At 40.7% G+C, this 17634-nt stretch overlaps 1 protein-coding gene across 1 annotated transcript in view; it reads left to right on the forward strand.

Annotated features, from left to right (window-relative positions):
- zgc:172302 (phospholipid-transporting ATPase ABCA1) overlaps positions 1-17634 on the forward strand; it is a 115092-nt gene that overhangs the window by 39598 nt on the left and 57860 nt on the right. Inside the window, exons 15-25 of the mRNA XM_034180067.1 lie at positions 106-328; positions 1044-1265; positions 6760-6964; positions 9154-9267; positions 9375-9546; positions 10232-10363; positions 10476-10615; positions 10708-10845; positions 12126-12364; positions 12593-12650; positions 13035-13237. Of these exons, the coding sequence (XP_034035958.1) occupies positions 106-328; positions 1044-1265; positions 6760-6964; positions 9154-9267; positions 9375-9546; positions 10232-10363; positions 10476-10615; positions 10708-10845; positions 12126-12364; positions 12593-12650; positions 13035-13237 (1846 nt within the window). The remainder of the gene's footprint in view (positions 1-105; positions 329-1043; positions 1266-6759; positions 6965-9153; positions 9268-9374; positions 9547-10231; positions 10364-10475; positions 10616-10707; positions 10846-12125; positions 12365-12592; positions 12651-13034; positions 13238-17634) is intronic.

Below are 17634 nucleotides of genomic sequence, written 5' to 3' on the forward strand. Positions count from 1 at the left end.
AGGAGGAAGTGTTGGCCTTCAACATTCTATGCTTTATTGCCTTGAGGTTCCTTGTCCACTTTTTAAGCATTTTCATTTTATTAAATTTTTTTATGTCTGTTTCAGTTTCCTTCGAGTGCTGAATCGCTCCTTGCCACTCTTCATGACACTGGCCTGGATCTACTCTGTGGCGATGATCATCAAGGGTGTGGTGTATGAGAAGGAAGCAAGGCTGAAAGAAACCATGAGGATTATGGGTCTGGGCACAGGAACTTTGTGGCTCAGCTGGTTCATCAGCAGCATGGTTCCTTTCCTGGTCTCTGCAGTACTTCTTATTGCTATGTTAAAGGCAAGACAAACTTTAAAAATGTAAACTTATTAAATCCAACTATAAATGGTACATGGTCTACATTAATATAGCACTTTTCCATCTGCATCAGATGCTCATAGCACTTTACAATAATGTCTCACATTCACCCCAGTGTCAAGGTGCTGCCATACAAGGTACTCACTACACACCAGGAGCAACTAGGGGATTAAGGACCTTGCCCAAGGGCTCTTAGTGATTTACCGGTTAGGCTGGGATTTGAACCAAGGATCCCTGGTCTCAAGCCCAACGCTTAACCACTAGACCATCACCTCCCCCATATAAAATACAGTGTATCCGCCCGGTTATTCAGTTACAAGCAGTTGGATTTGTTGCGGGTGCTAAGTGCTTTTCGGAAAAAATTAAACCCACTTGTGGTTTGCCAGAATTGAGCTGCTCCTAATGACTAGTTTCCGCAACAGACAGCAGCACTGATACAGGAAAGTTATGGCTGGATTGATAAAATAACAAAATTGTATGAAGATTATGAGGAAAATTGTTTTCCTATTGTGCTACACACCATAGAGAGAAAATGTTCAATCAGTGGAAATGAAGAATACTGGCATCTAATGACAGACAATATTTTGCACTGGGAAATAGTCAGGTCTTCAAGCTAAGATTACATCTGAAGCTCTAATTTTTGTAACATTTCTTTGCTGTAATTATGGCTCCTCCACTGTTTCACCTCCTTTTGCAGTGGGGGGACATCCTGCCATACAGTGACCCAGCTGTTGTGTTTTTCTTCTTGACTGCTTTTGCCACCGCCACGATCATGCAGTGCTTCCTCATCAGTACCTTCTTCTCCAAGGCCAACCTGGCTGCTGCCTGTGGCGGACTCATTTATTTTGGGCTCTACCTCCCCTACGTACTGTGTGTTGCCTGGAGAGACCGCCTCAGCACAGCCCACAAAGTCTTGGGAGTAAGATTTTCTTGTATCATTTAGTATGACCAGTTTTAGAAAATTGTTAATTTAGTACATTTGGTGTAGTACTCTGAGATGGTTTATGAATATATAGATTGAATTCAACTTTACCATTAAAATGGCTGGATGCTCTGTAAAAATGCAAAATTTTACCAAATATACTTGTCTGTTTTCTTGTCAAAACATCTAATCTGCAAGGGGTGCTGATAAGTTCCTGGCTTTCCCAGAAAGAAGAGAGCCGAAGTTATGAAATAACACATTTATTCAACATCATCCCCCTTGAGACTGATGCACTTGGTACAGCATTGTTGGAAGTTCTTTTTGGCAGATATTCGCTGGTCCTCAAGAATCAGCTCATGGATTGTATTGCTTGTTGCTGGGTCAATTGAGGTTGGGGGACCCCCACATTGGGACTCATCTTCTTTTTTTGTAATTTATTTTTTATTAGCATTTTGTGCCAAATATATACATAACATATACTGTAGCCACTGTGTGTTCGTCATCATCATACTATCAACATCAGTTTACAGTCATTTCAAAAGCACACATCCTCCGACACAAAATGCTGTAAAACAGTATTAGAAAATAACGCAAACGGAACCAAAACAATTAGGACTTGTTACAACTTAACTAATGATCTGAGAAAACAAAGTCAGGCCTGTGAGGCGTTACATAGTGGATCTTTTTTATCCATCATGAGGTAAACTGTTCCAATTTATAGTTGACATACACTGTTATTGTTTCCATATTGTAAATGTCCATTGTCATGTCCATCCATCCAGTTAAAGTCAGACTTTACTGTAATAACCATTTCCTGGTGAATGCCTTTTTAGCTGCGACCAACAAAATGTTCAATAAATGTTTGTCTTTTTTTTTTTAACCATTTCTGGGGTAAATTTCCAAAATATATAATCTTCATCTCGAGAGGCATTATATCCTTGAAAATATGTTGTAGAGCCATGTGTATCCTCTCCAGAATTCCTTGATAACCAGGCAGTCCCAGAAAACGTGGTGGTTTCCATGTTGGTTACCACAGTTTCTCCAGCATATAGGGGGAGCTTCATCGTAGTGGGATTTCTGAGCGTGTAATAAAATATCAGATTTTTCCAGCTGAATTCCCTCCAGATGTGCAAACTAGTACATTTCCAATGATATCTCCACATTGTTGTCCATTCCTCTTCGGTTATACTTATTCCTCCTTCTTGCTCCCATTTTTTTTAATGTATGTAGTTGGCTGTGTTTTAAGGTTGGACAAGCCTTTGTATGCACATGATATAATTCTACCATTAATATCAGAGTTATTGTTACATCTGACAGAGCTTGGACTGAATAGAACTGAATAAACAGAGAAACAGATAACACAGAGGTAAATGTAAAACCAGAAAATAATAGATAGCGGTATAAATCTTGTTTTTCTAAAAGGTATCTTTCTTTAATTGTATCAAAACTAGGGGCCCCCTCACACATAGTACGAATGTGGTCGATTTGTGCATGAAGCAGGAATCATATGCAATACATGTAAAATTGTAGCTGCCTCTAACAGCTTGTACACCTGTTGCTACAACTATTTGCGCACACCAGTGGCTGAAAGACAGAGTGCCCTGTGAGAGCCCATTCGATCCCTCTCACTGCAGGTGTCGGCCATATTCCAGGTGTTACACATGAACATCTACACTGTACGCTTGACACTTAGAAAATGTGTGGCCATTCGTGCTATTAACATGAAAACAGTCAACAGGCGATCACTTTCGAGCTGGATGTGAAATTTGTGTAAGTACCCCTACGTGTCTGGCGTTGCGTAACAGCAGTGCAGATGTGGTGCATGTGTGTCACGCACATCGCTGTCCAGTGCAGCACGCACATCTGGATGGGCTGTTATGCCCACGATTGACCTAATTTAACAGAAACTTTGTAATCCCCTCCCATGGGTGACAATGTATGTGAGACAGTATGATCATCACAGCTGTAACACAACGTGCAGGTGCATGCAGCCGCAGCACGCTGTTGGCCCACAGGGAGTCGTTGCATGTCACAGGCCCAGCACATTGCCACACAACACAGCTGACCGGGATGTGACAGCTGTAATACACCCATCATGACATATACAGCATGGCCAGGCTGTCACAACAGAAATAAAAATAAAAACCCAGCTCTGGAACGCCTCCAGGTGCGTGTCATAGTGCTCGGCGAACACCAATCATGCAGTAAGTAGTCTGTGCTGATGAACACCCTTCAATCCTGCTATCAGCTCCCATCATCAGCTCACAAAAGAATAGCCCACCACGAGATATAAATCCCATACTACGCAGCAGCATCCAGCGGCCAGCATGATGGCCCGCTGCACATCACGGCACGTACCACACGATCGCAACGTCCATCATGAAAATTCAGTAAGGTATATCTTATACATTATATTCCATTTCTAAGGTGGAACTATGTTACTGTACTAAGGTATATCTAAAAAGGAAGAGTAAAATAGAAGAGTAGAAAAGTTAGAGTAGAGCCACTTAGGTGCCTGGTCTTGAGAACCAGGGATGGTAGGTTGAAAAGCCTTTTTATCCCATGGGAACTCTCCCTACCCACCCTAATGGCTCAAGAAAATGTACAGCATTAATAGAACGAGTGGGGACAAAAAGGTGTACAATTGGAAACAAAGAGAAACTACAGAGAGGGAGTGAATAACTAGAGTAAAATGAACAACAAAGTGGAGAAAGGGAGTAACACAGAGAGGGCGGGAACGTGCATGCGTCGGGGGGTGCGGCCGCTGTGTGATGCTTTGATAAGAATCTTTGAGAATCTGCTTTACCTGTCCTCTGGATTACGTCTTTGATCCACTATATGGACTGATGTATGTGAACCACGGTCCCATGATCATGGGTTGACTGTCTGCAATACAGTGGTCCCTCGCTATAACGCGGTTCACCTTTCGCGGCCTCGCAGTTTCGCAGATTTTTTTTTAGTGCAATTTTGCATGCTTCTTTTTTTTTTTTTTTTAACAGCGCATTGTGTTCTGCGTCCTTATCAGGAGGGCCGGTCGCATCACCGGTCGGCATCACTGCGATTGCTCTCACTGCCTCCAATGCGCTTACTGAGTCTATGGGCTCGTTGAACGCAGCAGCGGGCCACTCACACCGTCCCCCTCTCTGGTGTGCGGAGCTGTGCCAAATCTGGCAACAGTTCCAGAGACTACGCTCGCTGATTTGATGCGGATGCTGACCGCAGCTGCAGAGCTCCGTGGCCACCAAGAGAGGACTTGGATTCTTTGCGGGTCCCGCATCTGTACCTCCGGAGGGAGTGGGTGAAGGAGGAGTTCTGCGTGTGTCTGTTTATAATCTTCTCGCCCGGAAGACAAAAGAGAGTGTTTTCATAGGAGAGAAAAGTGAGAAAATGTTAATGCCTGTTTGAGAAAAGTGTATAAAGTGTGTAGTGAGGGTTTTTACAGCCTTAAAACATCTATAATAATTGCAAAAAATAGTGCTGACTACTTCCCGGATTTCGCTTATTGCAGGTTATTTTTAGAACGTAACTCCCACGATAAATGAGGGACCACTGTATACCATGGACTGATTTACCAGTAATAACGGCTGCGGGTGTGCACGTCGGTGTTGTGATGTCTGTGGTAATATGATCACACTTGATCACATCCACTACAGTTATGTGCTCGTTGGGGAACCCTGGTTGACATGTAATCACATCATGGGTTGGATGTCATTCGGGATTTATCAGGGAGGTAGCAGACCACGCTGTGCCACGCCCCTGTAAACTGCTGATTTCCAGAGAGGGGGGTGGGACACATATGTGCAGTGGGGGAGCAGGTTATCCAACCCATTTACTGACATGTAATGTGGGACACGGCAGGTCATCCAACGAGTGAGCCACAGTGGTCATCCTTGGACACCCCTCTCTCCTGCTGTCCACCCAGACTTTGGGTGGCACGTACAGCAGTGGGGGTACGTTCTGCATATTCCTGCTGCATTCCGTTGGCTTTGTGATGTTTCCTGCTGTCTTCTGTTTTTTCTTCTTTTTTTTCCATTTGTATTTCTTCCTGTTTTGTACTGTGTTCTGGGCACGGGTTACCTGGATTCTGGAGATGCTGCACGCCAAATATGCGCGAATCATTTGTGGTGGCTTCGACACACATCCTGGGTATTCCTGCGGCATTGGTATGGCAGTCATACATGGCTGCCGACTGTCTGTCCTTCCCGACTGCGTTTTGAACTTTGCAAAGTTAGCTCATTCTGCCTAGTTTGGTCTCATTCATGCTATGTGTGAAGAGGCCTTAAAAAAAAAAAAAAAAAAAAACGAAAAACTGAATTTTCACCATTTTGTGTGTGTGAGTAAAAGCAAGGAATTTTTAACATGTTCTTTAAAAAAAAATTCTGCCAATAGAAAAACTGAAAATTCTCTTAGGAATCCTTCAAATATGCTCTTAAAATTAGCTGAGAATGTTCATTTAGAGCTATATTTTAGTATTTACGTTAGTAATTGTATTATCACATAATAATGAAATATTATCAATCAATCAATTTTTTTATATAGCGCCAAATCACAACAAACAGTTGCCCCAAGGCGCTTTATATTGTAAGGCAAGGCCATACAATAATTATGTAAAACCCCAACGGTCAAAACGACCCCCTGTGAGCAAGCACTTGGCTACAGTGGGAAGGAAAAACTCCCTTTTAACAGGAAGAAACCTCCAGCAGAACCAGGCTCAGGGAGGGGCAGTCTTCTGCTGGGACTGGTTGGGGCTGAGGGAGAGAACCAGGAAAAAGACATGCTGTGGAGGGGAGCAGAGATCGATCACTAATGATTAAATGCAGAGTGGTGCATACAGAGCAAAAAGAGAAAGAAACAGTGCATCATGGGAACCCCCCAGCAGTCTACGTCTATAGCAGCATAACTAAGGGATGGTTCAGGGTCACCTGATCCAGCCCTAACTATAAGCTTTAGCAAAAAGGAAAGTTTTAAGCCTAATCTTAAAAGTAGAGAGGGTGTCTGTCTCCCTGATCTGAATTGGGAGCTGGTTATTATGAATGAAGCAGCTTAAAAAATCTTATTGAAAGACATAAAAAACATGTTTATTCTGTTTACAAGACTTTTTCACGTAACAAGATTTTTTAAGATGTATTCTTTGAAAACAAGTTCTGAGAAATTATTGAAATTCTCCTTAAGTGATTTTGGTTAATATTAAGTGTAGGTTAGATATTTTGATAAGAAATTAGACATGGATTTGGTCAAATTTTGCATTTTTGCAGAGCATCCAGCCATTTTAATGCTAAATATGACTGCTGGGATAGGTTCCAGCCCCTCTGGTGACTCTTAATTGAGGTAAGCAGGTAGAGAAAATGGAATTAGACAAATAAACTTTGTAAAATTTTGCATTTTTTCACTGTGAATTTCAGGAAATGCGTTTTGAATCTCAGCCTGAGTTGGTTTGTTGGCAGTGAGACCTGATATCATGATTAAAAGTGGCTTGTTCCTTATGCCTCAGAGTTTCCTGTCTCCTGTGGCATTTGGGTTCGGTTGCGAATATTTTGCTCAGTATGAGGAGCAAGGTGTTGGTATCCAGTGGGAGAACCTTCATGCCAGTCCAGTGGAAGGAGACACTTACAACTTCACCACCTCCATAGGCATGCTTTATGTTGATGCTGCAATCTACGCTCTTGCAGCTTGGTACATCGAAGCTGTCTTCCCTGGTAAGGCTCCACTTTGATTTTATCTGGATAGAGTTATTACAAAGTGAACGTATGAAAGTATAGAGATGTTTTAATTATGTCAATAACTTTTTGGCTATTCAGAGCAACAATTCTGGTGTGCATTCTGTATGCACCAGTAGTAAAAATAAAAAAAAAATCTACTTTAATTTATTCAGAATCTGTAACTATATGAAGAATTTTGTCTCACTGGTATACACATGTGAACATAGGTTACCAAGGTTTAAAAGTTAACATAGAACCAAAGATTATTGAACACATTTTCATGTGCTCATATTATATTAGGGTGCTACTCAAAGGACATGAAAAAAAAAAAGATTTTAACAGGGTCAAAAAGAATAGAAAAAAAACCTTGTTTATAAACCAAACAGTTCAGGAGACAGTTGTTTATTTAAAATGGAAGTCAAGAGAATTTTATTAAGCGTCCTTGTTCTCAGTGCAGGTGAAGCCTCTTTTATTTTCTCAAGCTTAAAACTCTGGCAGCCAACAGCAGAAGGGCAAACATTTAAGACACATAGAGATGTTACGACCGTCCATCCTCAAGTCACAGAAGTATGTTCAATGAAAAGAAATTAGGTACAAAAGCAAAATCTGACAGTAAACCACAAATGTTCAAAAATAAAGTTACCTGTAAAGTTGCACAATGCAAAAAAGGCACATTATTCAGCATTTTTGTAAAGGTTTTACAGTTAATAACAAAATAATTTTTTCTGTTGTATATTTTGAAAATGCACAAAAATGGCGCAAACTGTTAACAAAAATATTATGTTAATTAAGTTTGACAGTTTTATGCAGGTATTAGGATGGTAAATATGAATTTTGTTTTAGAATAGAAATACTTTATTCATCCCAAGCTGGGAAATTTCTTTGCAGTAGCAGCATTTACACTTAGACAGTGCACCCTTGTTCCCACTATTAATAGTAGAATAAAATAGGGAATAAAATAGAAATAAAATATATAAAATTAAAATTCAAAATAAAGAAAAAATATATGTACAACAAAGTGTGCAATAATAATGTACAGTGTGCAGTAATAATTTACAGTAACAGTATATTAGAGCCGATATATGGATTAGCAGTATACACCAGATGTCATGGGGTGTCTCAATATACTGATAAAGGATGGATCAGCTTTTATTATACAGTGATGGCATGTGGCAGGAAAGATTTCCTGTATCTGTCCCTTCGTCAGCGGAGCTGAAGCAGCCTGTGTGAGAAGCTGCTCCGCTGTCTGACCACTGTACGGTGGAGAGGGTGCTGTTCATTATCCATAATGGACAACAACTTCCTCAGTGTCCTCCTCTCCAGCGACTCCAGCCCTTGACCAAGTGCAGAGTCAGCTCTCTTAATGATCTTGTTCAGTCTATCTGAATCCCTGGCTCTGATGCTGCTGCCCCAACACACAGCAGCAAAGAAAATGGCAACGGCAACAACACTATTGTAGAACATCTCCAACATCTTGCTGCACACATTGTAGGATCTCAGCTTCCTCAGGAAATAGTCTACTCATCCCCTTCTTGCACACAGCGTCAGTATTAGATGCCTAGTCTAGTCTGTTGCCGATCACCATTCCCAAGTATTTATAGTCCTCCACCACCTCTCCCCTAATCCTAAGTGGCTGTAAAGTCGTCTTCTTCCTCCTGAAGTCAATCACCATCTCTCTGGTCTTACTCACGTTCAGCCTCAGGTGATTTCTTTCAGACCACTCCACAAAGTTGTCCACCAATGTCCTGTACTCCACCCCCACCCCCCACCCCCCCCCCCCCCCCCCACACACACACACACACCCAACAACAGCTGAGTCATCAGAATATTTCTGTAGGTGACATGACTGAGTTGTACTGGAGGCATGTATTGAAGGCACTCGAGAAATCAAAGAATGTGATTCTCACTGTGTCTCCTCCACCATCCAGATGCATGTTGGCTCGTTGCAGCAGGTAGATAACGGCATCCTCGACTCCTAAATGGGGCTGGTAGGCAAATTGCAAAGGGTCCAGAAATGACATCACCTGTGACCTCAGCTGGGCTTTCTGGGTTTTCTGCTTCTAAATAGATTTAAAAAGAATTTGGGAACTATGTAATTAGCATACATTCTATTCACCTCAGCTACTGCATAGTGGATAAAAACTCTGCTTGTCCTTTTTAATTGTTCGGTTTTGTGTTAACGCCAGGTGAATATGGGATCCCCAGGCCCTGGTATTTCATCTTCCAGATAAACTACTGGGGAGGAGTTCCTTTGGAGGCGGGTTTACCAATACCACCTGCGCCTGCTGAAGAGAATGATGGTATGAAACAAGAAGCTGCTCACAGCAGTTTGTGACAGCAGATTCAGCCTTAGACGTGGTACCATGCGTGTGTTCATTTCATCCCCTGTAAATTTGGCTTTTATTAGATCACATTGAGCCAGAACCCAGTCACCTCATCCTGGGTGTGAATATCAGAAATCTGGTGAAAATTTACAAACGTGGAGCCAAACTCGCCGTAAATCACCTCAACCTGAAGTTCTACGAGGGGCAGATCACCTCGTTCCTCGGCCACAACGGAGCTGGCAAGACCACCACCATGTAAGGAGCAGAGCAGAGAACTTAAAGTGGGTCATCATCAACCAATTTGTTTTATTGTCATAGTGATAGCGGTTGAAAATAGTCTTGCCATGGATGTGGTTATTGGCACCCTTGATTTTTAAGTTCAGAATTTCAAATATGTTTGGAAATAAATGAACACTACTAGCATGTTGCTTGTGGGGATTCACGGGCTCTAGACTGGGTAGTGTTTATAAAATAGGTAGCTGATATTTTAAAAGGTGGTAATAAATTATGCAGTGTTTTTAAAATGATTTGGAATGGCGTGAGTCCAGAAGGTAATTATCAACATCCACTGTTCACTGTTATGTAATATCTGTAATTTCTCCAAAAATGTTAGTCCTATCAACATTCCATTTTGGCAGCGTTCATACTTGACCCATAATACATAAGCATATCAAACTGATGTCAGCTCTCTCCAGTTTGTCCGTGATCGAAGTTATACACAGAGGCCGCTTGGCTTTTAAAGTTATTGAACAAAATTTTTTTCATTTACAGTATTTTATCTATTGATCAGTGAATATGAAATAAAATTTTACAGTTGTTGAAGACGGTTAAAGTGAGATGAGATACCAATGTTACTCCTTCAGCTTTGTCACTTTGTTTTCACAGAACGTGTCTGATTATGGGGTGATTTGAAGAAAAACCTGTTTTTTGTGTTTGACAGATCTGTCCTAACTGGCCTGTTCCCTCCCACCTCGGGGACAGTGTACATCAAAGGGTTGGACATCCGCACTGACATGGATATCATCCGGACAATGCTGGGAGTTTGTCCTCAGCACAATGTCCTCTTTGATATGTAATCTCACCTCTCCAGGCTGTGTTATATTCTGTCCTGATACATCAGCAACAAGCTGTCATTGGTTCCAGAAATGGTCTCTCTTTTTTTTTTTTGCGTTTCTTTGTCTCAGACTAACCGTTGAAGAGCATGTGTGGTTTTATGGCCGTCTGAAGGGTTTGTCTGATGCAAAGGTAAAGGCTGAGCTGGACACACTGTTGGATGACGTCGGCCTGCTGCACAAGCGACATGAGCAGACCAAAAACCTCTCCGGTAAACTCACTAATCTGACGCCTGCAGTGTTTTCTCTTTCCTTGCAGTACATCTGTTGATATATTTAACCATCCCCTCTGTTCCTCTGTCAGGTGGCATGCAGAGGAAGCTGTCGGTGGCAATAGCATTCGTTGGCGGCTCAAAGGTTGTTGTTCTGGATGAACCTACAGCTGGTGTAGACCCTTACTCTCGCAGAGGGATTTGGGATCTTCTGCTCAAATACCGCAAAGGTGAAGCTGGGGTTGTTATCCTGATGGGTCAGAACCTCTTAGGATGTCATCCTGTCACTGTGGAAGACTGCAAAATGAGCTAAAGGATAAGATATGAATAATGCACATTTTGTCTGGATTGTACAGAAATGCATGTGGAGAGAACATCTGCACTATAAAAATGGATCTTAGTGAGATGAGACACCGTAGTTCCAGCATGTTCAAAAGTTCTGCAGTTGCCATTTCCACATTTGCTGTATGTCATCATAACATACAATGCATGGCATTAGATAGATGTTATTATAAGCTACAAGACACATACAAGGGCACATGTGCACACACACTTTGCCCCAAAGCAAAACAGGCGCAGCCAAAAGAATCAACATAATGATCATCTGTGGCAGAAGTCCACTGAACATCCATAAGGAATTTGTGTGAAGTGGAGATGCATGTTTCCAAGAATTAGTTTTTTACATAAATGGTAAATTTTTTACATTAGGAAAAAAGAAAAGTTACACACCTTTTAAAGGAAGTTGTGCACATGAAGGCATCCCCAGAGAGTTAGGAGGTGCCGGAAAAAAAGTATTGCTTCCAGCAAATAATCCAGTCACACAGTTTGCTGAATTTGTGCACATGAGGGGAATAATTCATTTTGGCTGTGCATGCGGCATTTGGAAAAGATGAGGTGCTTGCTCACATGCGCATTTCTCTCTGAGCAAAGAAATGTGTTCTATGCGCAATAAATGTATTTCTGTTTTTGTTGTTATCCACGTAAACACCCTCTAATAATGAGCATCATGCAGCATGTTATTTTCTATCCACGTAAACACCCTGTAATAATGAGCATCATGCAGCATGTTATTTTCTGTCTTTAGTTCTCTGTGTGCACTTGGCAATTTGACACAGTGTAGATGATTACCATATGCACAAAAACTAATCAAACTTGTGAAAAATAATTGTGCCTTTTGCACACACAGTAACATGTGAAATAAAACGGAATTGTAACATATTTATTTGTTCTTCATTAATCAAAAATAGAACAAATTGTGTTGCTGCGCAGTTCCCGTTACTCCTTTGCTTCAGGCGCACACACTGTAATGCAGAATGTTGATATGATAGTGTCAATTTTTTATAATCTGTCATCAGTGCAGTTTTGTACAACTCTGAAAGTCTGGAAGTGTTTCTTACCTGTTTTGGGGCATGTAGCAGAACACGAGGCTTTTCTCTAAATTTGAGTTAGTTTGTCAAAGTATAAACTGCTTCTTTTTTGTTTTTGTTTTGTTTTGCTGTCACTCTTTCAGACCGGACCATTATCTTGTCGACGCACTACATGGATGAGGCTGAGTTGCTTGGTGACCGGATTGCAATAATCTCCCAGGGGAAGCTGTGCTGCTGCGGGTCACCACTGTTTCTGAAATCCCGCATGGGATCTGGGTACTACCTCACTGTGGTCAAGAGGGAGGGGCTGGACACCAGTTTACCCAGCAGTACCAGTATCAGCACCAGTGCCAGCAGTAACAAGCTGCCTCCTCTCACCAAGGTCAGATCTTTTACCTATGTGTTAATTATCCAAGTACAACTTGCAGTTTCTGATTTTCTGCATTTCTCTGTTGAGAGTCCAAGACATAAATTATCCTGAATGGTTTCAAATAGCTTTTCTTCAGAGTACAAAATGATGCGGCGGCACTTTATTGGGGATTTTATTAGTACATTCTTAACTGCTCAGGAGCTTCTCTGTAAATGTTGTAAACTCTGCTCTGCTTTTCAGGACACCGAATCGTCCATGAGTGTGGACACTGGGCTGGGAAGTGAGGAGAGCACCACATGTGAGTGTTTTAGTATGAGTTGATTCAGCAGGGCAGTTTATTGCACACATCTTGACCATACGGAAGTCTCACATGGCTCACTGTTGTTATTGGTGTGTGTGTGTGTGTCATTTGGAAACTAAATTGAGATACCACTTTGTTATTTTGTGTATTTACTTTATTGGCTTTGATCACTGAGGATGTTACACTTTCAGATGGAAAGAAAATGTTTGGGCCTTTGATAATCAGTTTGACATATTTATAATTTTTTTATTAATCATTTATGCATATCAGATCAGGATTAAGAATTCAATCAGAAACAAATGTGTTTAACAGTTTGAATTAAAAATGTATACAGACTCAACCCAACACCTGATTCACCAATCAATGTCCTCATTATGGCAGACCTGGCAGCGTTGCTTTCTCTGGTACAACACCACATCCCAGGTGCCAGACTGGTAGAGGAGTCAGGGCGTGAGGCGGTGATCAACTTGCCCCAGGCAGCTGCAAAGGACAGCAGCCTGGCTGTCTTCCTGTCCGAACTGGATCAAAAACTGACTGAGCTGGGCATCAGCAGCTACGGAGTGTCAGACAGCACACTAGAGGAGGTGAAGCATTAAAACATACCGGCTAGAACACGTGTATAAACAGTGCATCTGGAAAGTGTTCACAGTGCTTCAGTTTTTCCACATTTTTTTTATGCTTCAGCCTTATTCTAAAATAGTTTTCAAAAATCTTCTCACAATACCCCATAATGACAACATGAAAAAAAGTTTTTATTTTTTAATTTTTGCTCATTTGTTAAAAATAAATTAAGAAATCACATCTACATAAGTATTCACACACTTTGCTCAATACTTTGTTGATGCACCTTTGGCAGCAATTACAGCCACAAGGCTTCATGAATATGATGCCACAAATTTGGGGCACCTATTTTTGGGCAGTTTTGCCCATTCCTCTTTGCAGCATCTCTTAATCTCCATCAGGTTGGATGTGGAGTGTGGCTGGGCCACTCAAGGAGATTCACAGAGTCGTCCTGAAACCACTCCTTTGAAATCTTGACTGTGTGCTTAGGGTCGTTGTTTCGCTAAAAGATGAACCGTTGCTCCAGTCTGAGGTCAAGATCGCTCTGGAGCAGGTTTACATCCAGAATGTCTCTGTACATTGCTGCATTCATCTTTCCCTCAATCCTGACTAGTCTCAGTTCCTGCTGCTGAAAAACATCCCACCAGCATGATGCTGCCACCACTGTGCTTCACTGTAGGGATGGTGCTTGGTTTCCTCCAAACATGACACCTTGCATTCATGCCAAAGAGTTCAATCTTCATCTCATCAGACCAGAGAATTTTGGTTTTCATGGTCTGAGAGTCCTTCAGGTGCTTTTTTTTTTTTGGCAAACTTTAGGCAGGTTTCCATGTGCTTTTTACTAAGTAGGGCCTTCCGTCTGGCCACTCTACCATACAGGCCTGATTGATGGATGGCTGCAGAGATGGTTGTCCTTCTGGATGGTTCTCATCTCTCCACAGAGGAATGCTGGAGCTCTGAGAGAGTGACCATTGGGTTTTTGGTCACCTCCCTGACTAGGGCCCTTCTCCTCCAATTACTCAGTTTAAACTGGTGGCCAGCTCTAGGAAATGTCCTGGTGGAGCCGAACATCTTCCATTTACAGATGATGGAGGCCACTGTGCTTATTGGGACCTTCAAAGCAGCAGAAATGTTTCTGTACCCTTCCCCAGTCTCAAAAGTCGTCTGACCACTCCTTTGACTTTATGCTTGGTTTGGGTTTTGACATGCACTGTCAACTGTGGGACCTTTATATGTAGACAGGTGTATGTCTTTCCAAATCATGTCCAGTCAATTGAATTTACTCATTAAGCTGTAGAAACATCTCAAGGATGATCAGTGGAAACAGAAGAATTTTGAGAGAAAAAAACATTATTTTCATCCATTTTGGAACTGTAACATAACAAAATGTGGAAAAGGTGAAGTGCTGTGAATACTTTCTGGATGCACTGTATAGCTAAGTATAGGCTTAGCCTTCAGTTGAGCACAATATTGGCAACATTTTTATGTGATGAATTAAAAAAAAACTTTACCACAGATAGTCACTTTGTCAGGAACACCTGTATTTTCTTCTTCTTTTTCACTCTTTGGTTTTCCACTTTGCCTTTCTATTTCCATTTGTGTGGATGCCTGTCCACTCTCCATCATTGCTGAATGTCTTAAATTCATCTGTGATAGCTTGTGGAGATCTTTTCAATCAAAATAAAATATCCTTATAATATCCCACATCCTTATTACACAGGTTCTTAAAAAGCTCTGTGTTAATCTGCATCACAAACCATCTATATTTTAGCCAAGTGGCCTCTGCGTGCATGTGTGTGTCTGTGTGGCTTTGATCATGGTGAAACTGGGAAGAACTGAGATTTGCTGTTTGGTATGCTTATGTGTTTTGGATCAGGGATGAACGCTGAGAAAAAGGAAAATTGATAGAACAAATATTTTTTGAGAAATTAGTGATTTTAGCTAACCAGTAAACAAAGGATATTGTGCTGCAATGCACCATGGGAGTTCGGGGTTTTTGAGTTTTAAATGTTGTTGTTGTGGTTCGTGTTAGTTTAGCAGTGTTAGTGTTATTGATTTCTTGTGTTTTTGTAGTTCAGTTGCTTTAGTCAGTTTAGTAAAGTGTTATGTTGCTGTTACCATGAGTGACTTAAGTGTCATGCTCCCAGCACCATAAGTGGAAAGTGTAGTGCTTTTAATGTCTTCTGCCACAGTCTCCGTTTGTCAAATTAAAAGCACCTGCATACAGCAGAATGCAAAAAAAAACAAAAATACGTGCGTGTGTGCGTGCATGCAATTTTGATTATACACAAACTGTGAAGAGTTTATCTATATTATAATAGCCAAGTGGCCTCTGTGTGCATGCATGCATGTGTGCATGTGTATGGCTTCGATCACGGAGAAACTGGGGAGAGCTGACATTTGCCCTTTGGTGTGTTTATGTATTTTGGGTCAAGGATGAACAGTGCCACAACAAAATGTTGATCAGACTAATATTTTTAGAGAAGGTAGATATATTAGCTAACAACAATGAACATTGATATTTACATTCTGGACTCACACGCCAATCCAGTAGGGGATGGTAAATCATCTATATATAACGTGTGTACTTAATTTTATTTAGTAAGTTCAATGTAAATACATAATACCTTTTAATTGTAAATACATTCAAAATACATGGATGACACAAGAAAGTGAAAACACTCATTTCCATTCTGGGCCATTTAAAAATCATATTACAAAATAGAAATAATAATAAAATGATAAAATTAACAGAAATAATAATAATGTGTATATGATAACAAGAACCTAAACAATTTATAAATACATTAAGACAGTGAATTAGCATTAAAAAATTACATAATTAATGAGAAGTAAAAAGGTCGAGTTCTTCTAAAAACTGTTGCGGTCTAAGGTTCTAAAAACATTCCTGCATCACATCCCATTCCAACTCATTATAGAAACTTTGCACAATTTATTACCACCCTTGAAAAATGTCAGAAACCTATTTTATAAACACTACACAATCTAGAGTCTGTAGATGCCCATGGGCAATGGGCTAGTGCCAAATTTAAGTGCCAGCAGTCGAAAATCTGAAGATTTGAAATTGATTCCAGAAAATGGCCAACATCAGACACCTTAAACCTGAGATAAATATTTTTACAGTACTGAAATGTTACACCATCAACCCCTGTGGGCAAATTTCTACATCTTAGGCGCAACTTGCAGATAAATTGGGTATTGGGAGGAAGATTTGATATTTTTGGAGCAGACTTCTTCATTATGGGCTTAGTATCAGATTAGCACTGATTGCAGACATTTGGGGCCCGTCAGACTGCCTCACTGTGAAGTAGACACCTGTTGTTCCTCTGACCTCTGTTCACTGTAGCTCATCCATGCCCCTGATGTCTTTTACTACCTCCTGCTGTGGCTGGCTTCAGCTCTTGTCAAGGCTGGTTAAGGTTTTTCAGTTGTAATCTAAACATCTGACATGCTTCTTGTTGCCACTGAACAAAAACATCATTAGAAGTCCCCTGATAAACAGGTCACTTCAGTATCAGCTAAACATGTTTTATGTTTAAATGTAAAACACTTAGCTTTACCTTAGCCTAGGTAGGTTAAGTTGCAGCTTAGCCTCACATGGTGGAGCTGTCTCACAAAGTGCAAACAAGTCAAGTGCAGTGTAGAGGCTTGTTCGTTAAAACCCAGTGCTTCCACCTCATTCAGATCAGGGTGCAAAAGCAACATTCTGTTGTCATACATGAAAAGTGTGCTATCTAGTGGTCATATGTGATAATGCAGTATATTTTTGCAAGTGAGTTAATTAATTGCAAGTAAAAAAAATATGGAAAAGCACCACCTATAGTCTGGAAGATACAGTAATTTTGCCTATGCCCCCCCCCCCCCCCAAAAAAAATAAAATAAAGCAAAACCCAAAAACATTTTAACAAGTAGGAACAAATAATAATTTATTTATGTAGCCTTTTCTAGGAACAAATAATAATTTATTTATGTAGCCTTTTCAAGTACAAAAATTGTGCAAAGTGCTCTACACAATAAAACATCAAGGTACAACAATAAAACAAAATTTTTGCATCCATAAAAGCAATAAAAATGTAAATGATTGAGTACAAATAAAAGTTACAGACCAGTACATGGAATAAAACGAGAGCAGTCTGAGATTTCTGACATCCGTCAATGCGGATCCGGATCACCTCCAAAATTCAGTGGAGTCTTCCATGCCCTAATATCTATCTGTTGTGCAAATTTGGTGAGAATCCGTGAAGTAGTTTTGATATAATCCTTCAAAGCCTATATAAAGTGAAATCTTGATCCAGAGTCTGGATCTGCATCCGGATCATCTCCAAAATTTACTGGAGTCTTCCATGGTGTTGGATAATATCTCTGCTAATTCCTTATTTTATGTTAGTGATCAAGTATT

Source organism: Thalassophryne amazonica, chromosome 10 (assembly GCF_902500255.1).
Source record: "Thalassophryne amazonica chromosome 10, fThaAma1.1, whole genome shotgun sequence".
Classification (NCBI taxonomy): domain Eukaryota; kingdom Metazoa; phylum Chordata; class Actinopteri; order Batrachoidiformes; family Batrachoididae; genus Thalassophryne; species Thalassophryne amazonica.